General features: G+C 50.1%; 1 protein-coding gene across 1 annotated transcript; it reads right to left on the reverse strand.

Annotated features, from left to right (window-relative positions):
* Positions 1-4,786: 4,786 nt before the first annotated feature.
* Positions 4,787-24,910, reverse strand: OXTR (oxytocin receptor). Its single transcript, XM_004738430.3, has 2 exons — positions 23,819-24,910; positions 4,787-6,725 (listed from the first exon to the last, which is right to left on the reverse strand). The coding sequence occupies exons 1-2, from the start codon at positions 24,750-24,752 to the stop codon at positions 6,478-6,480; spliced, it is 1,182 nt and encodes a 393-aa protein (XP_004738487.1). The 5' UTR covers positions 24,753-24,910; the 3' UTR covers positions 4,787-6,477.
* Between the last annotated feature and the right edge of the window lie 2,220 nt (positions 24,911-27,130).

A 27,130-nucleotide genomic window follows, 5' to 3' on the forward strand; every position in this document is an offset into this window, starting at 1 on the left:
CGGTTCTAGTCTTGTCTCTCCTCCTAGTTGCCTTCTCTGTTTCAATTTTACCATCCACAAAATGATCCCTAATGTCCATCTCAGCCCTAAAATGTTACCCGTTTTTGCTTTTTCTAGTATCTTATTATGCCATTTTCAAACACAGAGGAAAGTCGAAACAGTTTGCTCTGAACACCTGCGTGCACTCCATCGAGGTCTGACAATGAATGTTCTTCTGCTCCTGCTTTGTCACAGCTCTATCCATCTGCCAACCTCAGCTTTTTTTGTTTGTTTGTTTTCTTTCTTTTTTTTTAATTTTTAATTTTTAATATTTTTATAAACATATATTTTTATCCCCCTGGGTACAGGTCTGTGAATTGCCAGGTTTACACACTTCACAGCACTCACCATAGCACATAGCACTCCCCAATGCCCATAACCCCACCCCCCTTCTCCCAACCCCCAACCTCAACTTTTTTTATGCAAGCTTATTTTTTATGCATTTTATTTTTTATTTTTTTTAATATTTTATTTATTTGATAGAGCGATCACAAGCAGGCAGAGAGGCAGGCAGAGGGAGAGGGAGAAGCAGGATCCCTGCTGAGCAGAGAGCCTGACGTGGAGCTCGATCCCAGGACCCTGGGATCATGACCTGAGCCGAAGGCGGAGGCTTAACCCACTGAGCGACCCAGGCGCCCCTTTTTTATGCATTTTAAAATAAGCTGCAGATATCCATATTTTTGCTACTAAACACTTCAGCAGTCATCCCTTAGTTTTTTCCAGGTCGGGAAGTTACAGCCCAGAGAGGTCAGCAAACTTGCCAAAAGGGACCCAGCAGGACAGCATTGGAGCACAGCAGCTCTTGCCCACCGCTCTTTGCCTTATGCTGGGACTCTTCACATTCTCAGGCAGACTCAGTATCCAGGCTCCTCCTACTGAAAAGGCTTACATTCAGTATTACTTACATCCCCCTTGAAGGGGCTGCCCTTTCAAACATCTCTTGAAAGCATTAGGCCAACAGCTTCAGACTTGGAATCTTGGGTTATGCAGAGATTTTTCACCCCTTTGACATTTCCCATAACCTGATTTGACTACAGCTCCAATTTTCGAAGCTCGCTCTCTTTCTCTAGGGACAGACGAGACCAGGTGCTCAGTTATCCATGCTGTTCACGGAACTGGAGAAAGGGCACACATTTAAAATGCATGTATGTCTGAGGAGTTCTGTTTCTTCCGGGAATCTCCTGGAGAATTAGCGGGAGAGGAGCACACTGGGCGCGTATCAGGAACAGGCTGGAGGAGGGAGGTGGAGCTCTGCTCTCTCTCACATGCTACATTCGGCTCATCAGGGACATGGACTCATAATGCAGCTCCAGAGTGTGAGTCCGTGGAGCCCAGGAACGAACACAAACCCATCTGTGGTTCTGCAGATGGGCCCCTTACCTCCCTGGAAGAAATATGTGCTAAGGCCCATTCGAGATGACGGTCTAGAATCCTATTACCTCCAGAGTTCCACAGCGGCACACAGTGGGTGTGGCCATGTCATATCCAAGAGGTCGGTGCCTGGGTCTTGGAGCCTCTTTTTTTTTTTTTTTTTAAAGATTTTATTTATTTATCTGACAGAGATCACAAGTAGGCAGAGAGGCAGGCAGAGAGAGAGGAGGAAGCAGGCTCCTTGCTGAGCAGAGAGCCCGATGCGGGACTCGATCCCAGGACCCTGAGATCATGACCTGAGCTGAAGGCAGCGGCTTAACCCACTGAGCCACCCAGGCGCCCGGAGCCTCTTTTGATGGCACTCTGACAGATCGTGACCGAAGGCAATAGGACCAGGTCCCCCAACCCCTGCCTCCCACCCCTGCCCCACCACACCCAGGTGTACTTCTGTCATAATCAGGCTGAAAACTCTGCCTCCCCACTGGGGATTCCAAGTCTGCAAACCACCAGACACAATCACTGTTTTAGGGAAGGAGAAAGAGGACAAAGCAACATATAAAAAAAAGTTTGTTCAGTGTGCCTTTTATAAAGCAGGTGATGAAGCAGACATCTTGGGACTGGCCACATCATTCCCTGACAGGCACAGTCCACAAGGCTACCAAAAAACCACCATAGTAGAACAAAATGGAGGAATTCACATTTTGCATTTAGTGGTGTTTCATTGCCACTGAATAGAAAAGGCTAAAGACTTGGAAACCAAGATCTTTGTAAAAGGCAGCCTCCTGCAGCTGTAACCCACAGATCCATCCCCAAAGGAGCACAAATTGTGACAGATTATTCCTTTCAGGGCCTAAAGAAATAAGGCTCGGAGTCTTCAAGGGTTCACATTTCACTTCTGACCACCAGAACAATGAAACATTCCAGAAAAAAACTTACATGTTCCATTTGATTGGCACTGCCAGTCAATTGTGGCTTGTCAACAAGTCTGACACTGTGGGAGAAGACGGTATGCAGACCTCAGGCGTGGGGTCCGTGGAAGGAGGGTACCTGGGCTCCAGACAGTGATCAGGACCCCGCATTCATGCTTCCAGGCTCGATTGGACAAGGACTGATATGGTGAAGATACTCTCCAACACAAGACTGGGAGGGTAGTGGTATAGAGCCACGAGTGCTGCTGAAATCAAATGCCACCAATTTGGTGGTTCTCTATGTTGCTCAGGAGGGGTGTGCCCCTAGTGAAAAAAAAATCTGTGACTCGCTGTCCCCTTAGTCCCCAGTGGCCTCTGTTAGCCATTAGGGTAACAGCTTCCCCAGGAAGAGAAGAGGCAAGGACATCTCTGGTTGGTGAGCAGGGAGGCTCAAAAGCCAACAGACCCCACCATGGCTGCAGGTGCACCCAGAGTGCCCCAGGGGTCCCAAGCATGGCCACAGAATCCCCCAATCAGCGTCCTGTTAGCTTCCCGAAGAGCAGGGACACACTGGTGTTCACACTTTCGGGACATGTCACAGCAACACCACTTCTGGGTCTTCAGTGTCCAGTTAGTCCTGAAGACCTTGTACTAACTGATAAGAACCTGAATATGGGCATTCCGCTGCATGTCTCACTTCTCTCTGAATGTCTAGACCATGCCAGCTCCTTCTACTATGTGCATAAATGTGTACGTGTATGTGTGTAACACAGTGTGCAGGGAGAAGAGGACAGTGTGTAGCGTGACAGTGTGTAGAGTGGGCTTTGGGGAAGTGCTCTTCCTTGGATCACAGTCCAAAAAAATATGTATAGAAGTTTTTTTAAAAGTGCCCCAGAGTGCCAATGAGTTGGCCAGTCCCCACTGAAAAACCTCTGATGTAGAACATCCTGTGCTTAACAACCAAAGGTAGTTCTTAGGCATGGTTGTATCCTTCCTCAAGGCTGAGAAGACACCTGAGAACATGTTTACCAGATAAGTATAACTTTTGAGACCCTTGGTAAATTGCTCTTGTCAGTAAAACACAACAGTCTAACCACAAGACATCATTTGTGCAAGATGGGGGTTACTAGAGCAGGATGGGGGGATTATCACCACTTGGCTCCTTCGGCCAAACGGGGAACACCATCTCTTGCGGAAAATCTGAGGAGCCATTCCTCCTAAAATAGTGAGTCACAGAGACAAATGGAAGCTCAAGGAGAGTCTAAGGAATTCATCCTTCCAGCTGGTAAACATTTTTTTTGTTGTTAACTTCCTTTAAATATTCAATTCAGTGGTTTTAGCATATTCTAAAAACTCACCTACCATCATCACTAATTCTAGAAAATCATCACCTCCCCCCTCAAAACCCAGCATTTATTCTCGTTCACTCTCCATTAAGCCCAGCCTGCAGCCCCTGGCCAGCACGGTCCTCTAACCTTCTCTACAGATTCACCTATTCTGGACATGTCACAAAGACGGAACCAGACGGTATGTGGCTTTCTGCAATGACTTCTTCCACCTGGCATCACGTTTTCAAGGTTCACCCGTGTTGTAGCATGTACCAGGATTTCATTCCTTTTTATAGCCAGATACCATGCCACTGTACAGAGAGACCATATTTATCCATTCATCTGCTGATAGACATCTGGGTTATTTCCACTTTGGGCTATTACAAGTGATGGTGTCAAGAACATTTACATCCAAGTTCTTCTACTTGTGTATGCTTTCATTTCTCTTGAGTAAATACCCAGGAGTGGCATTTCTGGCTCATATAGTAATTCTATGTTTAACGTTTTGAGGCACAGCCAAAGTATTTTCCAAGAGGCTGGACCATTTTCTATTCCCACAAGCAATGCAGGAGAGCTCCAGTGACTACATCCTTGCCTGCACCTGTTAGCGCCCAGCTCTCTGAGGACGGCCATCTTAGTGGGTGTGAAGTGGCATTTCCCCGTGGCTTGAACACGCATTTTCCTAATGAATAATAATATTGAACATCTTTTCATGGGTTTACTGGCCATTTTTATGTCTTCCTTGGAGAGAATATAAACATATGTCTATTTATTTGTTTATTCAAATATATTGCCCCTTTAAAAAAAAACCATCTTGTCTTTTTATTGTTAAGTGGTAAGAGTGTTTGATATATTCCAGATAGGAGTATATGATTTGCAAATATTTTCTTCCATTCTGTGAGTTGTCTTTTCACTTTTTTGACAGTGTCCTTTGAAACACAAAGGTTGTGTACCCCATTTCATGATGAGGTTAATTTACCTATTTTTTTCCTTTCCTTGTGCTTTTGGGTAGCATATCTGAGAAATCATTGCCTAATCCAAGGTCACAAAGATTTATGCCTGTGTTTTCTTCTAAGAGTTTAACAGTTTTAGCTCTTACATTTAGGGCTTGAAGCATTTTGAGTGAATTTTTGTACACAGTGTGAGGTAGGAGTCCAACTTCATTCTTTTTTTAATTGAAGGATGGTTGACATACAATGCTTTATTAGTTTCAGGTGAACAAGATAGAATTCCAACAATCCCATACATTATTCAATGCTCACACAGTAAGTGTAATCAAATACAAGGTTCTTACAATATCATTGGCTATAGTCCCTGTGCTGTACTTTTCATCACTATGACTTACTTTTGTAACTGCAGCTTTGTTCCTCTTAACCCCCTTCACCAACTTCATCATTTTGCAGGTGGATTGCCAGTTTTCCCAGTCCCATCTGTTGAGCAGATTGTCTCCCCTACTGAATTCTTCTGCCACACTTGTCAAAAATCAATTGGCCGTGAATGGGAGGGTTTTTAACTGCACTCTCCATTCTATCCCATTGGTCTACTCCATTGATCCACATGTCTATCCTCATGCTAGTACCACACTCCTTTGATTACTGAAGCCTTGTAGTGAAGTTTGAAACCAGGAATTGTAAATCTACCAACTTTTGTTCTTTCCAAAAGATCATTTGGCTATTCTGGGTCCCTTGCATTTCTGTGTGAATTTTAGGATCAGCTTATCAATTTGTGCAAAGAGGCCAACCAGGATTTTGATAGAAGATTTGCATGAAGCCTGTAGATCATTTTGGACAGTACTATCATCTTAATAATATTTAAGTCTCTGATCTATGAACACAGGATGTCTCTCCATTTCTCTGAGTTTCTTCAGTTTCTTTCAATGATAGTTTGTTGTTGTCAGGGTATAAGTCTTGTACTTCTTTTGTTAAATTTATTCCTATTTTTTCTTCCTTATACCAGTATAAATGTGATTATTTCTTAATTTCATTTTCATATTGTGAGTTGCTAGTATAAAGAAATACCACTGGCCTTTGCATACTGACCTTGCACCCTGCAACCTTGACGAATTCATTTATTAGTTCTAATGGGTTTGTATGTGTGCGTGAACTCCTTAGAATTATCTACATACAAAATCATACCATCTGCCAAGAATTTTACTTCTTCTTTTCCAACCTGGATGCCTTCTGTTTCTTTTTCTTTCCTGACTATTTCACATAAATATTACCTTCTTAAACACTTGTAGCCCTACTTTTCATCAGCTGCCAATGCCAAATGGTTTCATAAGGGAATCCCTTGTTCCTAGGGCCACCTTCTGACATGCTGGTGCCCAAGGATGCTGGGACAGTTCCATGCAAAAGTAAAAGCACTCTAAAGTCAGAAGGATATTAGCACCACCCTCCACATCTGAGGTCCCACTCCCACTCCTTATTCTGAGCTCAGAACAGTATGCTTCCACACACCAATCCCATACTTACCACCTTTCACAGGATCCCAGAATAAAGGAGTAAAAAGATACTGGGGAGAAATGACAGGTCCAGGAGAATAAAACCAACTCATCAACCAACGAGAGCAGCAGTGGAGGCAGGGTGTATAAACCCCCGTAGGAAGCCAGGGGAGATCCAGGGACTGTCTGGCTGAGTCACCCCAACATTTCTACCGTGGAGACTACTTCCCCAACCCATGCCATAATTTCCCACCCCACTCAAGCTACCCCGAGGTGTGGAAAGGGTGCAAACTGAAAGGTACTTTATACATACACGCACACCGCCACCAAGGGGCGGACTGTCTATGCAGGCACACCCCGAGCCACAAGAGGCAGTCCTAGCCCAGCCTGGTCACACTGTGGATGGCTGTGAGCAGCTCCTCTGGCTGGAGCTGTGGCGGCTCAGGACAAAAGTGGAGGAGTTGCTCTTTTTGCTGACGCTGGTCTCTCCTGGACGGTTGCCCTTCAGGTAGCTGGAGGAGCAGCAGAGGAAGCGCTGTACCAGTTCATGGAAGAGATGGCCCGTGAAGAGCAGGTAGATCCACGGGTTGCAGCAGCTGTTGAGGCTGGCCAGGAGCATGGCTATGATGAAAGCTGAGGCTGAAAGAAGGATGGGGGCGCAGAGAGAAAGGAGAGCAGGCCATCACTACTGGAGGGCCACCATCATTTCCCGAGACCAGCCTTCCCAGGGGCCAGGTGCTGAGTCACAAGACAGAGACGTAGAGGGACAAGGTCTGCCTGCCGTCCACATCATGGCTCCGGGTGTGCACTCAGCCTGCCCCGCCACACACACACCCCAGCCTTCCCGGGCTCAGCCAAGCCCTAGAATGCTCCCTGTCCTTTCTCTTGTCAAGAGTACCCGCCGAATGCTTCCGTCAGCAGGAGCTGCGCTCGTCACAGCCACCTGTTCATTCATAACTCACCCAGCGCGTATCCAGTGCCCACGACTCTGAGTGCCCAAGAGCACAGCGTCGAGGAGCTGCCAGACCTAGTTGGTAGTCTTGTTCTGCCAGCAACAAATTACTTTAGTTCCCCAGGAGACTGCTGTTTGCTAATCTTTACATGGGGATAACAAAAGTATGCAAAACACGCCGGAAGACTGCAAGGATTAAAAAAAAATGCGTGGTATACAGTAAGGGCCCAACACACGGTAGCTGCTATGCTGCTAGCCTGCCATGCACCAGGCTAAGCCCTGGGGACACAAAAATAAAATGAGTAGCACCACAGGGTGGGCACAATGCAGGCGGTGGGTCAGACCAAGGAAGGGGAGCAACTCGGAGTGAATCATAGGCCAGTCTTACAGAAAGCGACGTTTGAGCCGAAACCTGAAAGATGCGTAGGAGTTTTCCAGGCAGAGAACGGAGGAAGGGTGCTCCAGGCAGAAGGAATGGCCCAGGCAAAGGCGTGGTGGCAAGAAAGCGTTGCCATCTTCGCCGTTGAGAACACTGAAAGTTCTGTACCCCTAAGAGCACGCTTTGGCATGACAAATCAGACTCACACAGGAGAAAAGGTTATCCTGAAATTCTTTAAGGTATTGTGCAGAAGCCATCATACTAGGGATCTATTGTGTTCCAGACAAAATTAAGGATCAACTTCAAGATACTGCTTTTTGCAAATTCAAACTTCAAAAGGAAAGAAAAATTCTGAATCCTGAGGCACCTGGCTGGGTCAGTCACTAGAACATGCCACGGGTGATCTTGATGTCGTGAGTTCAAACCCCATGCTGGGTGTCGAGGAAAGAAAAAAGGAAAAGAGAGTAAGAAGGGAGGGAGGGAGGAAAGAAGGAGGAAGGAAAGGGGGGGAGGAGAGGGGAGGGGAGAGAAGGGAAGGGAAGGGAAGGGAGAAAAGAAGGAAGGAAGAAAAGAAAAATTCCTAATCCTATATACTTCCAAGTAGAGGAGAGGGGAAAAAATCTGAGCTTCTTGCAATAGACTTCCATCTGACAAACTACAGAGCTCTCCCAGCAGTGGAGGAGAGTGAGCCCTCCCTCCAGAAACCTGCCAGGACAGCAAGACACCCGAGAATGCTATTCACAGCCACATCCTTATCAGTGAAGGCAGCTGCAAGAGGGCTTGAAAAATCTGCTGCTCTTTGATCTTTCCTGCAGAAAGTTTTCAAAAAATATCTCCAGAATTCTGGGCACCTGGCTAGCTCAGTCAGAGTGGCGTGCGACTCTTGATCTCAGGGTTGTAAGTTTGAGCCCCACGTCAGGCAGAGAAATGACTTAAAGGAACAAATAAATAAAAACAAAACAAAACAAAACAAACCTCCAGAATTCAACAGCTGAATCCAGGAAAGGATTTCTTGCAGAGACTGAGAAGCCACAAGACCTAGATGCCACCACAGAGGCAAGCATGGAGACATCTGTCAGACATCTGTCACCTAGTCACCAAAGGAAGAAGGATGATTATCCACAAGACGATGGTTTGGTTCTCAAACTGGGATCCCTGGGTCACCTGGGAACTTGTTAGAAATGTGTAAATTCTCGGGCCTTACCCTAGACCTACTAGACCAGACTCCTGGGGGTGAGGTTCTGACACACACACAACTTGGAGAACCACTGGTCTAATTCCTTGGTGCACCTGTTGGCACAAAACTAGAGCAAATAAAATCAGAAAGTCTTGCACAAGAGAATGTTCAGGGAAACAAAGGAGGAGCATCTAAACCTTAGACTAAAATATAAAGAACAGGGAAGTGGAAAAGCGGAGGGGGAAAAAAGTCAGTACTGCTCATTTTCTATAAGAGAGTGAAAAAAAATATATATTTGATTTGAGTAGCTAAGAAGATGAATTTAAGTTTAGAAATTCTGGTGAGAAATCACCAAGACTAAAAACAGAATGTCCTCAAAAATTCAATGTATAAAATAAAGGAGGCAAAATTAACACACGGTTAAAATTTAAAAAGGACCCTGAGAAATAAGCTACCAGACACAGCGGCAAGAATGCAGGCATGTAAGGTTAGGAAACAAGGGGGAGGACAGAGCAGGAATGAACAGGCTTGCACAGGAAGGCACCACCTTTTACCTAACTGTATAGAGTTAAAACTGTTATCTTTTTTCTTAAGCTATTTGCCTGACTTTACATTTGGATCATTTAACTTATTTGTTCTACTTTAAAAAAAAAAAAAAAAAAGGCATACAGAAACATCAACAGCAAAAAAGGAAACAGTTAATGAATTCCAGATACACCATCCCCCACCCCCAATGGAGATTCCCTTCCTCTGCTAGGCCAGCCCCTGTAGGACTCTGGACCAAGGCAGGTGCCTCTGCCCCCCCCCCCCCCCCGTGGCCACAGACATGTAGGATGGGCCTGGCTTGGCTCCCTGGGGGATAGAGGACCCTCTCTAAGCTGAACCTGCTCCTGTCGGGTTGCCAAAGGCGAAGGGCACAATTGCACTTTTAAAAATCTGGCAATATCCTAACCGTCGAGAGACAGGAGTCCCCAGTGGTGGACATGCCAGCCCTCAGCAAGGAGGAGAGCTATCTGGGAATCAGGAAATGGCTATGGAGGACATTTCAGAGGAAGGAAGCAATAGGAATGAAGGTACATAAGTGAGAATGTCCAAGAACGTTCAAGGACTGCCAGAGTTGGGGAAAGGGAGTCTCATGGGGAAAGAAACAGGAAAGAGCCAGGCTGAGGAGGACCTTGAGTGCAGGCTGCCTGAGCTTTAGTCTACAGACAGTGGGGAGTCCTTGATGGTTTCTAAGCAGGCAACTGACTGATTGACTGCCCCTCACAGGCTCTCTGCACTTTCTGTTCCTTGTTTAGACCACACTGTTGCCCTTTCTGGTGGCTAGAGAAGCCAAAAGGAATAGAACAAAGCATGGAAAGTATTGTCCTCATGATTCACGACGTTGTTTCCAAGAGAGCACAGGGCCATGTAGCAATGCTGACCATGGGAATCACTGCTCAAGTTGACACAGGACCCTGTGGTTTTTCAAAGCAGACTCATCCCCATCTTCTGTGTGAGGAAAGTGACTTCCCCAGGGACACACAGCATGTCACCCCGTGTTTCTACCTGAACTTAATGAAGCTATTCCTTTTCAAACTAGGTCAGCGTTCACATGTGTCAGGTTGGTACCAGTTAGTGAATCCTCTCAGTCCCAAAGCAAAGACATAGGCTTGCCAGACAATCTCTCTTAGGGTGTGATTTGAGGGCGAGTCAGAGAGCAACTACCCTTTTCCCCCGCACAGGTAGAATTGCCCACAGAGGCGGGGAATTGCCTGTTCTCAGTGATGATCTTTTATAATCTAAGTTTATCTGGGATGGGAAACACATTACTTCCTTTCAGACCATCATCGTTTGTAGCAGAAATGTCTCCTGGTCTAGACCAGTGACCAACAAGCTCTATTGTTTGGCCTATGGGGGCCAAATCCCACCTGATGCTTGTTTTTCTAAATAAAGTTTTATTGGAACACAGCACACCCATTCATTAATATATTGTCTATGGCAGCTTCTGCACTACAAGGAGAAAGCTGAGTACCTGTTCCAGAGACCTTATACCCACAGCCTAAAAGAGTTACTGCCTGGCCCTTTACAGAAAGTTAGCCCACCCTTGATGCCTGGAGAAGGGGCAGATGTTAAAAAGCCGTGGGAAGGGCTCCTAAGGGTAGGGGGGCTGGAATCCCACAAAGCAAGCCACGCCCACTTCTCCCCACACTCCGGTGATGGCTTTGCTTTAAAGTTACCCAGACTCGGCACAAATCCTGGCTCTGCCATTTTGCACTTTGTGTATTCTAGGGCTAGTCATCTAACCTCTTAACCTCAGTTTCTCCATCTGTGAAATGGGAGTAATAAAAAGAACTCCTTTACAGAATCATTGCCAAGTTTCACTAGTCAGGACGCCAAGGACCCATCATGATTCCTGGCACTCAATAAAAGTAAAAACTTAACGTACTCAGTTATTACCGTTATCACTACCATGATGTGTACATGCCCAATAAATGCTACTTTTCTTAAGGATAACAGAGCTAATGCCAACCCATGTGAAACAATGGGGAGAGGCTGCTTGGGCTGAGTGTTGGAATCTGAGATAGCCCAGGGTGGGGCACAGGACACAGGACCCACTGGCTGAGCTGCTGGAAGCTGCACTGACATATGGCAGTGTCCATCCAGTGAGTCTCTTGGGCCGGACCGCATGGCCAAGGAGGTCAGCTCATACGTAGATTCCTTTCCTGGCTCTACAGGCCCGCACCACCAGTCCAACCTACAAGCTTATCTACCTTGTTCAGCTAGCTTGTGACTTCCGGATGGGTTTAAACAGACTGAAACAATGGGCCATCTTCAGGGAGAGCGAGGGGGTGCCAAGACTCCACAAAGTCAAAGGTGTGCCGAAACAATGAACCAGCGATGGAGGAGAATGTCCTTATTGCCTTATTCCATCTTCTTTGGGGTCCTGGGAATGTCTGATCTCACCTGGCAGATTTCAGTACGAAGACCCGTTTTAACGCACATGCAAGCCTGGACATCACAGGGAAGAAGCATCTGTCTCTGCACCGCAAACTTCCCTCTCTCTTTTCTGCTCCAGCATTCCAGCTCGAGGTTCTGGTGCACGCCACACGCGGGGTGTTCTTCTGGACCAAAATCCTTAAATGCAGACTTCTTTCTCTCTTTTTCTTTCTTTTTCTTTTTCTCTCTTTTTCATTTATTTATTTGAGAGAAAGCATGAGTGGAAGGAGGGGCAGAGGGAGAGAGAGAATCCCAAGCAGGCTCCATGCCCAGTGCAGAGCCCCACTCGGGTCTCAATCCCACAACCCTGAGATCATGACTTGAGCCAAAATCAAGAGTCAGCCGCTTAACCAACTGACCCACGGAGGTGCCCCAAGACTGTCTTCTTCAAAACACAGCTACCCGTGGGGTAGCTGTTAGAGAGGAACCATTGAAAAGCGACTCAGCGTGGTGCCACCTAGAGCTGGGTCTAGCAGATCTGCAGCAGATGGCATGGTGTTCTGAGCCCAGATCTTGTCTTAGGACCCAGCGCGGCTCATTCCCCAGCTACCAGGGAGCTGGCCAGTGAGGCTCTCAGCTGAGTTCCTTTGGGGGCACTGTCTTTGGCCACAACAGAAACCCCTGTCCCAGGAGCAGCCTATACCCGATGACCAGTCCATGCAAATGTACAAAGGCCCATCCCTTTGCCTTAATTCTGCCTTCTCCGAAGGGCCGTTCCCTGCTGCCCACCTCCAACCCTGGCCCCTGGCCACATGTCAGACAAAGCAGAGCAATGATGAAGTCAGTGCAGAAAAGGAGGAGCTGGAAGTCAGAATCCACAACTCTTCCAAAGGTGTGGTCTGCAGCCCGTAACTCCTCTGGGGCCAGGGGCGGGGGGGCAAGTGGTCACAGAGGGGCCCCAGTGGAGCCCTGGCTCAGGGAGGAGCCAGAGACACAAGATTCAGATGCAAACCCCTGGGGTCTGAATCCTCCACCTAATCTTTCTCGAGCCACATCTACTGTATGAGCCTTAACATCCTTGTCTATAAACTGGAGGTGACACTTGCAAGGACTTTGAAAAAACTGGTGGAGGATGTAAAAGATTGCAGTGTTTATTCAGGTGATTAGTATTGTTACTAACAGATATGAGATATGACCAGCTGCATCATTTTTAAAGTCCAAAGTTTAGAGGCTCCTGATCCCAGGCCAATTAAAGAAGGTGTCCATTGCCTGTTTTTCCATAACTTCAAAAATTTAAAAAAAAAAAAAAAAAAAAAAGAGGGCACCTGGGTGGCTCAGTTGGTTAAGCGACTGCCTTCAGCTCAGGTCATGATCCCAGAGTCCCGGAACTGAGTCCCATGTCGGGCTCCCAGCTCCATGGGGAGTCTGCTTCTCCCTCTGACCTTCTCCCCTCTCATGCTATCTCTCGTCCTCTCTCTCAAATAAATAAAATCTTTAAAAAAAGAAAAAATGAAAAGTCTGGGGTTGGATGCCATGACACCAAAGGAACTCCTGATCGTCCATTTGGAAAAGCTTACCCAGAGGCACCTGGGTGGCTCAGTAGGTTGGGTTAGGGTTAGGGTTCACAGGTCATGATCCCAAGGTCCTGGGATTGAGTCCTGCATCAGGCTCCTTGCTCAATGGAGAGATTACTTCTCCCTCTCTCTTTGCCTGCTTCTCTGCCTAGTTGAGCTCTATCTCTATCTCTCAAATAAATAAATAAAATCTTTGAAAAAAAAAAAGAAAAAAAGGAAAAGCTTACTCAGCCAGTGACTTAAGAAAAGCCAAAAGGAAAGGTGGTTACAGCCCTGAGGAGGGCAGAGTTCAGAGTCTCCACTGAACTCTTCCACTTGCTCCCCCATAAAAATAACATCCCTCCCCAGGACAAAGCCCTGAGTGGTGCAAACTGCTCTGTCTGGTCTTTGCCAAAAGTGGGGGGCCACTGGGAGGCACTTGTCCAGGGACTGGTCCTCACACCTCCCTGGTCACCAGCTTAGCTTTTCTCGGAGGAAAAAGAGGAGCTCGGAGGTTCTAGCATCCTTTCATGTCCTGTGCTCATTGTCACAGGACCTACTCTCAAGGGAAACACAGAGAACACAGCACTCTATTCAATAGGGAGGTGCAGCACTGGGGGAGGGGGTGGCGCTGCTGTGCGCCTGCAAGCCTGAGGACTAGGAGTGATCCTCAAGGGGGCTCCTAGGCACCAAGCAAGAGATGTGAACAGAAATGGCCACCCACCAAAAGCCAGATGCCCTACCTGGCAATTTTACACCCAGGAGACAGACACAACTCTGTATTTCCACTCAGCGCTATGATTCATGGAGGGGTGGGTGGCAGAGAGCCACTTGAGGATGAGGACGGTATGCCCCAAAGTGTTCCACCCGCCTACGAGCCTGGCTTTACTCAAGTCCCAAGAACTCCCATGTTCGGATTTCCCAGCACCCCCTCCACCCTGTCACCGAAGGCCCAAATTAGCCCCGAACAGCTGATGGGCAGCTGGCCACGGCCTCTCTGGGCTGCATTGTGCCTGAGGCAACTAATGCACTTCACATACACTTCAAAGACTTGTGGCTTAGCTGACACCTCTCCTCCGAGAGTCAAAATCAAGCCCACCCACTTTCATTAGAAGCCCTCTCTCCAGAAACCAAGTGCTTGGTTCAGGACCACACCCCTCAACAAAGGGACTGGGAATTTGGGTCTCAGTACCTTATTCCTAGGGGAGCTTTATAAGAATTTGAGAGCTGTAGTTCACAGAAGGCTTTTTCTTTTTACAATTTTTGAATGTATACTCACATAAAGATTGAGTACTAACATGTATTATGGAGTGTCTCTTTTGAAAAGACCACAATTTTACAACATTGGAATGGTTTTAAAATTCACAGATGTGTGCTCCCCCCACGTATCATAAAGCCAGGATTAAAAGCCAAATTTGTGGGCTACATAGTTTTAACTGAGCTTCTATTATATCATTGCCCAAATCTGGGGCAATCTCTTACATCACTGCCCAGATTCTGGAAGCAGAAGGGCTGGGGCTTTTTGGTTAAAAAACCAGCCCTTCTTTACCCTGCAGGGAATGACAGGCCGTGCAGCCAATTTCAACCACAGGTGCAAAGGAAAACTGCACATTTTGATAAAAGAGGTAAGATATTAAAGACTTCCTATTCAATATGTAGTCAGTCTATGGGCAGGCTACACAGGCATAGCCTGGCTGCTTGGTGAAAATGCAGACTCTTGGGCTCCCTCCCAGACCTCCTTAATCAGATTCTGCATTTTAACAAGATGCTCCCCCACCCTGCCAAGGTGAGCTCTGCAGCCCACTGAAATTTTCTAAGTATCACTAGGGAGAAAGATAATAATAAAGTGTCTACCCCATGAGGTCAACAAGGAATGTGCTTCTTTGCACAGCCAGCTCCTACTCATCCTTGGAAACCCTTTTCAAATGCTGCTTCCTCTCTGAAGCCCTCCTGATTTTTTTCCTCCTGGGAGACAGAATCAACAAATGCTTCCTGGAGCATTCACCAGGGAGGGAGGGGAGGAGGGTGGGGGGATAAATAAACACTGATAGTAAAGATCTCTCTTCCTGTGGCATCCCTTCACAGTGTCATTACTTACATTTCCAGACTTGTGGCTGGCGGGATGGGTGTCATTTGCAGAAAACAGGAAGAGTTCTAGAAGGGACTGAACTGAAGTGAAGTGTGAAATTAGACAACCGGAAGTCCTGATAGAACTGTGGAAAGGCAAAAAGGCAATCTCCCTGCTTGACAATAGGAGGGGGCTTTAACCCCACGAGTGGATTCTCATGCAGTTCCCTCTAGGAAAATCAGGTTCATACCCAGATATCCAGGTCTGGTGGAGAGAGAGAGAGAAATGGAATGAGCAAGAGTGACCCTTGTCACTCTCGAAGTGAAGTGTGGGCCAGAGCATCTGGCCCGTTGTGGGGGGAAGTTCCCGCTCCCTGCAGAGCACAACAGGAGACTCTGGCCAAGGCTGCCCCTCCGTGGGTGGCCGGAAATCAGGAGCTGAGACTCCACTGCCTGGACTACACTCTTGCCCCCTGCCACTTCTAAAACCCAGAACTAGAAATTCCCGCCTCCCCTCCTACTGTGTCCTCCAGGTAAGGCTGTTGTTTCTCTTCACCTCTTCAAGCTGGTTTGGAACACCCTGGGGCTTGCTTCCAGCCCTCACCTGAAACCCGCTCCTCCTGAGCTCCAGACAACACTCACCCCCAAAAGCCCTGACCCAGCTCCCTGACAGTCTTGGAATTTCTCTGCTTTGTAAAGCAGACTTTGGGGGCGCCTCAGTGGCTCAGTTGGTTAAGTTTGCCTTGGGCTCAGGTCAGGATCCCAGAGTCCTGACCTGACCTTGATCCTCTGGGATCAAGTCCTACATCAGGGCTGCCTGCCCAGTGGGGATCCTGCTTCTCCCCCTGCACCTCCCCACCACCTTGTGCTTTTTCTCCCGCTCTCTTTCTCTCTCTCTCAGATAAATGAAATCTTTAAAAAAAAAAGAAGAAAAGCAGACACTGATTGAGCATTTACTATATGCCAGGCACCTTGCCTCTGGCAGGCAGAGCCTACCCTGCCCACAAGCTAAACTCTATTCCTAACTCCAGAAAACTGAGCTCCAGGCCGGTTTAGTCAACTGCCCAAGGTCACTGCTGCCACACCATCATGCTATACCTCAGGACCTAAGAGCCCGATACCAGCCGGGCAGAAAATGAGGTGTTACTCCCGGAGCTCTGTAACCCTCCTGGCATGACTGTCCCATGTTTATGCAAATGCCAGCTGTTGGCCTCAGGAGGGCAGGTGAGGAACTGGGGATGGCTTCCTGCAAACACCCCTCACTGGAGGACCAAGGTATCAAAGCAGAGGCTGTGTGGACAGGACCCTTGGGAGGCAGTAATGACTGTTTGCAGAATGGATACATCGGCCTTCAGAGGAGGAAGAAGACCCCGGATGAGGCTGCCAAGTTGTGCCCTGCAAGGCTCCTGGGAGCATCATTCTCACAGACCACGAGGTAAAGGGCACCCCCTGGAATTGTGCCACAAAGCAATCCACACCTGGACTTGACCTTTGAAAGACAAGTCTCTGCAGAAGGGACTACAGTGGGCATCCCTACGGTGAGAACAGAATCAACATGGGTGCTCAGCAGAAGGACCCTGTGGGAACCAGCAAGTCGTCAGGGGTTTACAAGGCAGATTTAGCCAAAGCCCAGGACAGAGGTGACGAGGGTGTCCTTGTTCGCTAGATACTAGGTCAGGCCACACCTCCATAGTGTGTCCAAACCAGCACTTCTCAACCAGAGGCAACATTCAGCAATGTCTGGAGACGCTGTTGGTGGTCATGACAGATGGAAAGGTGCCAGTGGGATGCAGGGGGCAGAGGCCAGGGATGCTGCCCGAACATCCCCCAGCACCCTGGACAGCTGCCCACCCAACAGGGATTACATGGCCCAGAATGTCAGGAGTGCTGACACCGAGACACTCGGGTCTCCACCCAAAAGGAGACGTGTGGTAGAGCTAGAATGGAGTGGTCATCAGGGAGCAGGGTCATCAGAGAGCATCAGGGAGCAGCAGCAGGTCATCTGAGAAACGGAGGCTTTGAACACACAGTGCCCAGTGGGTGGTGCCAGGAGAACACAGGCAGCCAGGTGTGTGTGTTTTGGGTGTTTCAGCCAAGAGAGCCAGGAGAGTAGAGATGTTGGGGTCACAAAGAGGGTGCAGGGCTCTGGGGCCAGGGCAGGAAGGTGGAAATGCACAGAGGCCTGGTATTAAGTGTTTCCCTGTCTGAAAATGAGCTTCCCAGCTCCTTCCTTTTCCTGTGGAACTGTGGTCCCTCGGGTGTGGCCTACCCACCTCACCTTTTCAAGGATGTTGTTCCCAAGATTTGGGTGGGCCAGGTACCTCGGAGGGTCTGGTCTTTAGGTGAGCCATTGATAGGCAAAGCAGTGGGGGAGGAAGGGCAGGAGGAAATTGGACAGATCATTCTCTGTCCTGAAGAGCTCTTGAACTTGGCCTTTCTGGGGATAAATTGCAATTAGATGGACAGTTAACAACCACACTCTTGTCATTAAGCAATTGTGAATTATGTTTTTGGCTAATGCGAGTGCTTCCCCTTTGGGTTTTTGTCCCAGGTGACTTCACCTTTCCCCCCAAGAGGTTTGATCAATAACAGGAAAAAAAAAAAAATCTGCTGGGGGAGGCTTTGCTGCACACTTCTTCCATTGGATGGATATCTGCAGGGGATACTTCTAAAAGCACCCAGGAGATCCCAAGGCCAAGAGTGGTAGGCCATCTTGAAAATGCTGGCCTAGGGATGAAGGCCAGTGTGACAGGGCAGCCTAGGGAGGACCTAGGTTCAAATTCCATGCCTCACTCAACAGTGTCCTCAAGCAGGTCTTGCCTCTCTGGGCCTCAGTTTCTTCCTCTGTAAAAGGGGGACAAAGCCCCTTTACCTTGCTGTGTTCAGGTGAGGATGAGACGTGGGACTGTGTACTCAAAAGTGGGGGCCTCCTGTTTCCAACTACTCTAACTCCTCATGTCACTGAAGCAGATGGCCACAGAGGGTATCCTGTTCTAGCCCCATAGGTCTGCTGAGAGTAATGGAGGCCCAGAGATCACACAGAGACATGGCCCAAATCACAGAGAAGGCAACAAGACCAGCTCACAGCACTGCCCAGTGCCGTCTCCCGGGGCTGATGCAATGGGGGCTGGCAGAGCACAGTTCAGCCCCTGACAGCCCCTGCCCCTGGGGGTGACCCCCATGAGGTTCCCTTCATTTCCAACAATTGTTAGTGCAAAGTTCTGGGGTTGTCAGGTGGCCCAAGCCCTCAGGCAGCAAATCTGCCTGCCCAGTCTCTCCAGAGAGGACCCAGAGCCAGGGGGAAGTCTCTCCAGAGAGGACCTAGACCTACAGCCTCCCACAGCCTCCCCATCCCTCAGAGGGCACAACATCCTTGAAAAGGTGAGGTAGGTAGGCCACACCCGAGGGACCACAATTCCACAGGAAAAGGGAGGAGCTGGGAAGTTCATTTTCAGACAGAGAAACACTTAACTCCAGGCCTCCTGTGCATTTCTACCTTCCTCCTAATACAACACTCCGGACAGAGGTTTGGTTGCCCCCAAGTGACAGGGGTGCTCACTTCTTCAGCAGGCAGCCAATGCTAGTGTTGGAGGGCTGCTTAGAAGATCCTTATCTCTCTGCAATCCAAATCCGCACACCCAACCCAGGCCATCTCAGGCACCTTTCTCCTCCCATATCCCTCGTGTCTGTTCAACCAGCATTGGCTGAGCTCCCGTTGGGTGCCCAGCACCGTGCTCGGCTGTGGACGTACACTAGTGAGCAGAACAGAAGGGGTCCCTGTTGTGACCAGACTCACAGCCAACCTTAACAAGTTTCTCCTCCACACCCCCACCACCCTGGATGCACGGCCTATCATCTACAGGCTCTGCCTTTCTGTGCCCCAATCCCCTCTGCCTGGGCTCTTCCGAAAAAATGCCCATCTCCTTCCTCAAGAATACCTGCCAAGATTCTCAGAGTCCATCCCAAGAATGCAAACAAAACGGAACAAGTAGAAAGGCAGAAGAGGAGTGATGTTGGTCACGTGGCCCCCAGGTGCCTCGAGGCACACCCTGTCATTCTCCTAACAGCCCCACAGGTAGGCTTTGCTTCCTTGATTATATAAAGGAGGAAGCAAAGGCCCAGAGAGGTCTAGTGGTTTGCTCAAGGACACACAGAAGAAAAGGGCAGAGCAAACTCCAAATAGGCCAGTGGCATGCTTCTTTCCCTGCACAAACCACGCAGGATTCCAGAGTGCCTGCCCACTGTGCTGGCCCACCAGACAGGTCCCTTGGTCCTTCCATGGTCTCTGGGGAGTGGAGGTCCCCACCTTCTTCTCTGGACATTTCTTGCTCCCATGGAAATCAGCCAGTTTGAGAGAAAATGGGGACTATTCTGTATATGACTCATCTATGAAGTGTTAGTGAGATTTAATTCAAAAGCTTCTCCCCTAGCCTCCAGGCACCAGACAGGAGCCACGAATAATGTTCAGTGTGGACGGGTGGTGCCCCTGCCCCATCTGCCAACCTGTCCCCGCTTCTCTCTCATCTCTGCCTACAGGACCAGGCATTTCACCAAAACCTAGAGCCAGAGACTCAAAATCAGCCCCACCACATCCAACCAGCATTACTTGAACCCCTGGAAATACAGACATGCCCCCTCTCCATTTCCTCCCTCCCAACTACCCCAGTCGGAATCCTGGGGGCCAGCAGCCAAGCAAATCGCACTGAGTTCAAGAGGAGAGGTCAACGCTGAATCTTTGACAGTGGAATTTGCTTGCCGAGATACATATGGGGCTGGTCCACACGCGCCGTGGGTGTCTGGTCTCCCTCTTACTCCTATGGTCTCACCAGCTTCATTAACGCAGGGCTCCAATGGCGGCTTTGGGCTTTGGGTGGGAAGGAGTGCAGTAACTACCACAGTGCTCCTCTTCCTTTTCTCTTCTCTCACTGTTGTTTTTTTTTTTCCCTGAACACTGTTTTTTTCTCTGAAATATTGAAATGGAGAGTTTCTGTCTTTGCTCTGGCTTAGAGAAAGGGAGCTCCATGCACGGCTCACCTCTATACACAGAGCCTTTATTATTATTATTATTGCTATGATTATATTATAATTTTCCTACCCCTTTCTCCCCTTCATCCAGGTTTCCTTGTATCTACTTTGTCTTGCCACAGTACCTGAATCTTTGTGGCCAACCTCTCATTACTTTTGGAGCAAGATGAGCTCTGAACCTGTAAAGGCGGAGCTTGGTGTGAACGCAGGTCAGCATAGGAGGGAAAGAAGTCCATGAAAGGAGAGAGGTGTGAAAGGAGTGCCTGGGCTTGCAGAGAAGGTCAGGGTGCACAAAGCCTCAGAGAGGTGGGGGGTTTTGAGGTCAGCGAAGGGCCACATGGACAGCTGAAAGGCCAGTGTGACTTCTCCAACCCCTCTGGCAGCCCACAGTTGGGTTCGGAGCTTCTCCTTCCCTCAGAGGTTTTCAGAACGAAGCTGTTGACAGGGACAGATCCCACATGTGCCGCACTCCCTCCACCTTTTTTTTTTTTTTAAAGATTTTATTTATTTATTTGACAGACAGAGATCACAAGCAGGCAGAGAGGCAGGCAGAGAGAGAGAGAGGGAAGCAGGCTTCCTGCTGAGCAGAGAGCCCAATGCGGGGCTCGATCCCAGGACCCTGGGATCATGACCTGAGCCGAAGGCAGAAGCTTTAACCCACTGAGCCACCCAGGCGCCCCATCCACCTTTATCTATACCTGCCTGCCCCTGGGCTTCCTGCAAGAACTTCTGCCTGCTCTCAGTGGGCTTCCTGAACTTCCAGCCTCTACCCCCCAGGAGATAAGCAGAGCAAGGGGCCCGGATCTAGATATTTTGCATCTCTTCTCAATTCTCTTCATCTTGGAAAGTGAGGGCTGTGCATTCCTTCCACGGTGCTGATCATAATTCCTTGAATAGCTCAAGTGTCTCCTTGTTTTGTTCCTTAACACTTGCCGATGGCCTCCAGACAGTCATGTCTCCAAACTGACTGTAAACACCATTATTTCTGATGGCCCAGCCTGCTACTTGCAATGGTCCCAATTAATGTCAGGTGGGCACAGAGCTTACAGTCCAGCTGAGCCCAAGTCCACTCAGACCCCCACTGCTACCCTGAGGCCGTGGCACGGCTTGGCGGGCTTGTGGCCAGAGCCCAAGTCCTCGGTGCTGGGCAGGCCCTCACACAGGAACTGGGCACCAGGTCCTGGAAGGAGGCATCATGAATCCCATTGTCTTCATTTATTCTCTTCTCGGAGCACCCAGGACACAGAGGGCCAAGGATGAGGGGGCCCTGGGCTTTCCATGTGGCACCCACCCTTTCCTCTGAACTGGGAAAGAAGCCAAGGAACAGAGGGAAGACTTGAGGTTCCTGGAGTCTGTTTCTCTTCCTGCTCCGGGAGCCTGAGAGCAGGAGGCTGGCCCCACCGGGAGAGAAGGCCCCACCATGGAAACCTCAGGGGACAGCATACACACAAAAGGCCTCTGGCCCCCACTTTAGTCAGATGCTCTCGCTCTCATTCTCTCTCCTCTTGTGTTTTGTTTTTAAGACAAAGACATGTATTATTATCTGTTGCCTTTTCAAAGCACAGGAAACATCGAAACCTCGCTCAGTAACTAAGATATATTTTGACCATATATTCTCATTCTTTAGGGAGGAAAATAGGAAGAGGAGATCAGGCGAAGGGGTGGACAACAAGAAGTCATATGAAGGGGGGTGGGGGGGGGAGGGAGGGAGAAAAACTCACCAGGAAGGAAAAATGAATGGGAGAAGCCAGGGGAAGGAAAGAGAGGGAAATGAATGAACACTGAAATGTCGTCATTCTAAAAGCAAGACACTAACAGTCAAGGGAGAGAAGGGGACCCCTCACCCAAAGTCCCACACTAGTGAGGGCTAGAGAAAGGGCTCCCCAGTAGGCATCCCCAGAATCTGCTCAGTATCAGTCTCACTTCCTCAAGAACCGGGGTTTGAGCTCCACAAGACCTGGGTCTGGTCTTTCTTTGGCTCCCACCCAGGAAACAGGTGTAGTCTGATGCCATAATGAGAAACACCCACTGGTGCCTTTGGCTGGGCTCACTCCCTAGTTTTGTGTCCTTCATCACAAGGCTGGCACTGGAGGAAAGAGCTGGGGTGGCACAGGAACCCTCCCTCCCACACCCACCTGCTCTAGTCTGCCTCCGACTGACTGACTGACTGACTGACGGTGTGACCTGGAGAAAGCACCTTCCCCACCGTGAACCACTGAACCCTTTCTGCGAACTGTGACCAGGGGCTGCACAATGGAGGCAGGCTGGCTGTGCTGTGTCTGCCCAGCAGTCCTCCCCTCCCCACTGCCCCAGCCTGCAGCACCACAGGTGCCCCCTATGTGCTCAATAATAACTGCCCTGGCCACTAAGAAAAATGCTGGATTACGAGGCAGGGCTGGGTAAAGCCAGGAGTCTGTGGTTTCTGAAAGACAGCAAAGGAAAATTATCCAGCTGAACAAAGGGAGATTTTGGCTTCCACGGGATGGTTATATTTTAGACTTCTGGGAGCAGGAGTGATCATATTTAGAAATGGGACATTTCTGCAAAAAGGGTCTAAAGCAAACCCCTTGCTCTACTCTTACAATCACTAGAGTCACCTGCATCCCAGTGCAGTGCTATGGGCTTACCGGCAAACAAAATGTGTAAGTCATTCACCACCACTGATCATCCCTCCTGCTATTTCCAGATGAGCTATTGGAATTGTGTGCAATGAAGGTGAAGCTGTCTGGAGCTCTCAGCAACCCAATGCTGGCCACAAGCCCCAGGATCCAAGGTGCTCTCTGCTCTCCCAAGCTCCCTCCCCACATACCACTCCATTCTACGCCCCACCCAGCTTCCCCTCACCACCCTCAGCCCAGACCTCCACAAGATTTCCTACAGAAATCCCCTAGCCTACCAGGTCAAATCCGAAAATTTGCATCTTTGCTGGGAGGCTCCCATCCTTTTCCCACCCCTCCCCCCCACTCCCAGCACCACCAACGTCTCTGGCCCAAGGCACCGCCAGTTCCCCGCTCCCCACCCCCAACCAGGCACTCACCTCTCTGCCTTTGGAGACTCTCCGCCTCCAAGGAGCCTGGGGTTCAGAGACTCGACCTTAGACCTTACTTCCCCACAACGCCCCGCCCTCCTACGACTACTCAAGTACTCAGCGTTCAGCTGGACAAATCAAATAGCCCACCTACTGCTGTACTTGACCAGACCCAGGAGTTCAGGTTGATTTGAATTTAAAGGAGAAGTTCAACATAAAGTAAATTTCAAGTGGTGAGAGCTTCGGCTTGGACCAGGGTTCGAAAGTTACTTCCACCACTTGCTAACCAAGTGGCAAAGTCATTTGAACCTCAGTTTTCCCATTCATAATAAGGAACCATATGCCCCATATGTAGCCAAGGGACTGTGCTAAGGACTGTGCGTGCGTTTTCTTATTTCATCCCCTCACGAGAGCCAGTACTTTCATCATTGTGGCCGTTTCACAGAAGAGGAAGCCAAGGCTCAGGGAAGTTAAGCCCCAAATCCCCTGGCCAATGGAGCCATGCCTCAAACCCTGAAGGATTCCGAAACCCACATCCCCAGCGCGAGATCCCCAGAAACCTGTCAGTGCGGAGGAGGCAGGACAAGGACCCCGCCCCGCCGCGCTCCCTCCGGGTTTCCAGCCAGCGCTACCTTCCTTGGGCGCGTTGGCATCCCAGACGCTCCACATCTGCACGAAGAAGAATGGCGTCCAGCACACGATGAAGGCCAGCACGATAATGAAGGTCATCTTAACCGTGCGGATCTTGGCCTTGGAGATGAGCTTGACGCTGCTGACGCGTGCCAGAGCCGCGCTCCCCGCGCTGCCCGCCGCCCGGCCCTCCGACCCCTCGGCAGCCTCCGCCGCGGCCGCCGCCGCCGCCGTCTTGAGTCTCAAGTTCTGCCAGATCTTGAAGCTGATGAGGCCGTAGCAGGCGGCGAGCACGATGACAGGCACGATGTAGACGGCGAGTGTGATCCACGTGATGTAGGCCTTGGGCCCCCAGGGCTGGATGAAGACGGCCCAGCAGTCGAAGACGCCGTCCGCCACCTCGCGCAGCGAGAAGATGTGCACTTGCGGCGCGCTAGCCACCAGGCAGCCCAGCCACGTGGCGAGCACCGCCAGGCGGTCCGCCCGGCGACGCAGCGCCCGCAGCGGCTGGCAGATGGCCAGGCAGCGGTCCAGAGACATGAGCAGTAGCAGGTAGGTGGAGGCGAACATGCCCACCACCTGCAGGTACTTGACCAGGCGGCACAGCAGGTCGGGCCCGTAGAAGCGGAAGGTGATGTCCCACAGCAGTTGCGGCAGCACCTGGAACACGGCCACCACCAGGTCGGCTATGCTCAGGTGCTTCATGAAGAAGAAGAGGCGCGAGTGTTTGTGGCGCGTGGTGCGCAGCGCTAGTAGCACGCAAGCGTTGCCGCTCAGCGCCAGGAAGAGAATGAGGCACAGCACCGCCACCTCCACGCGCGCCAGGGCCTCGTTGCGCTGCGGGGGCCCGGCGGTGCGGTTGCCCTCGGCTTCCGGAGGCGCCTCGCTGCCGTTGACCGCCTCGGCGCTCCAGTTGGCCACCAGAGAGCCCTCCATGACCGTGGTCGCCCTGCGCCCCTGGTCTTCAAGCCCTTTAAGGAGTAGTGCGGCGGGGTGGGGCCGGACGTGTAATCCCGCGCGCCTGGGGGTGGCGGGGGTGAGAGGCGCTCCTCGGGTTCCACTCGCAGAGACGCCAAGGACCGATTTGCTGGTCGGAGCCTGAAACGAATCCAGAGGACTCTGTGAAGACCAAGCACTACTCTCCCGACGCACATCCGACTCAGTTGTACCCTTCCCAGGAGCCCCAAATTATTTGGGACTAGGGGTACAACCGCCTGCCCCGGGGGTGGTTCAGCTGCCACCCCGGAAATCCCCGTTTGAGGTACCTCCTCTGAGCCACTGGAAATGAGCGGGAATCTGCCAGACTGCCGGTTCCTTAAGATTTTAAGTCACTTACCCTGAGGGAGAGGGAAAGGTTCTAATCACTTTCCTGCGGGACTGCGCCTCCTAAACAGACCATCTCTCCCAGAGATCCCCAAACTAGCCGCCTGCCCCACCTTCCAGACCCTCAGCACATCGATCTCCCGACAGACGCCCCAAACAGCCATCTCTCCTTCCTCCAGTTACTTCCTTCGGAGATTCCCCCAAAGGGCCACTTGGCTTGGGAAGCTCCAGCTCAGAACCACCCCCCTTCAACCTCCTATTTCTAAGACGTCTAGCCATCCCCTCTCACCCCCGAACTTCCACAACAACTGCTTCGGTGGGTCCCCAATCCAGCGGCCCCTCCTGGAAGAACTCCTGTCTGAATACCTACTCCCAGGGCTCCCAAATGCTGTTCCGGGTACCCCTCTCATAAGGATCCTCCCCAGCCCAGCAGTCCCCCGGGAAGCCGACGCTGTCTTAGCCCTCGACAGTTCAGGTCTATGCATCTTGAGCCTGAGTGGTCTCTTTGCAGTCTCTCAGAGCACGGGGCGTGTCTCCAGGTACCAGGGGCGCGAGGCACCCCACCACCTCCACTTGGGTTCCAATGGCTCCTCCAGCCCCAACCAACCCGTCTACCCGTGCGCAAGACCCAGCTACCTGCACCCAGTCCTCGAGCGGGCCTAAAGTTGGCTCCCTGGGGAAACTGCACCGCCGCGGACAGCTCCGAAGACGCGTGCGCTCCCAGGCCAGGTTGGGATGGCTGCTGGCGGCACGCAGTCTGATACTATCGTGAGGTCCCGGACTCTGAAGCCTCAGCTGGAATCCCCTCGCCCGCACCTAACTGGTCACTGGATAGGGACAGAAGGCGAGCTCGGAGCGCTGCCCAGGCTGTGCGCGCTGACAGCGTCAGGATGCGGCGCTGTCTGCTGGTGGCCCGCTTTTCTGCAGCCTGGGGCTGGGGCTGCACCACCACACGAGTCCGCTGGGAGGCGCGGAGCGCAGGCCCCGCCGACCCCGCAGAGCAGGGTTAACTTGCCCAGGGTTCGCCCCAGAACGGTAATAAACAGGGTTCTTTCACAGTGGCTTAAAACTGCAAGAGGGAGGGAGCTCATAAATAACCCGCTTGGTTTCTTCCTTTCTTGGTTTGGAAGCTCCTGACTCTCAGGCAAACGGGAGCTTGGACAGCGGTGTTCCCCCCCCCCCCCCCCCCCCCCCCCCCCCCCCCCCCCGAGTAGATGGTGATGAAGTTGCAAAAGCATTTAACTGACGTTTCCCAAACATCAGGTTAATTTCAACGCTTATTTTTCCCCTCCCCGGAGCTTGATATACTGGATTTAGCAGTGAATTCAAATCCTTTTATTCCTAAACCCATTCCTAAGGAATGAGAAATGCCTTCTGTTATAATCAGCACTGGCAGAGGACTTCATTCTTTAGGTAATTTTAGGGCAAAGATCTCAAGAAAAGAAAAGGGAAAAAAGTCTGCCTTCCTCTTAAATTGATTCTGTTCCTTTGTGGCCCAAAGCCATTTCTGCCTCTTTGCCATGCTTCAACATTAAAATCCTACATGATGCCAAAGGAAGTAGAAATGTTAAAGACATCTTCTGATTCTTAACTCCTTTTCTATTCTAAAATCAGGTGGGTTGTTGTTGTTGTTGTTTTGTTTGTTTGTTTGCTTGTTTGTTTTAAAGTAATTTGCAGAGACCAAGAATTAAGGCAGAAAAGGTAAGGATTCAAAAATGAACAAGGCTCTTTAAAATTTAAATGCATACTTCCTCCTGACATTTCCCTTCACCCTCTTTTACTTATGTGGAGAGAATTGAGTTAGTCATGGACTGGGTTTCCTGAATCCACAATTACAGCCCTGTGCCAGGACATCCTAGGGGCAGACCATTACTCCATCCTGGTCCCAAGGTTCTAGTTGAGTGAGCATTCCTGGATGAGCCTGGGAATTCCAGCAGCCCTGGAATTTTAAAAACAAAATTCAAATGAATAAATTTAAAGATCTTACTGGC

The sequence above is a fragment of the Mustela putorius genome, unplaced genomic scaffold (assembly GCF_011764305.1).
Source record: "Mustela putorius furo isolate JIRA1106 unplaced genomic scaffold, ASM1176430v1.1 tig00003850_pilon_pilon_pilon, whole genome shotgun sequence".
Lineage (NCBI taxonomy): Eukaryota > Metazoa > Chordata > Mammalia > Carnivora > Mustelidae > Mustela > Mustela putorius.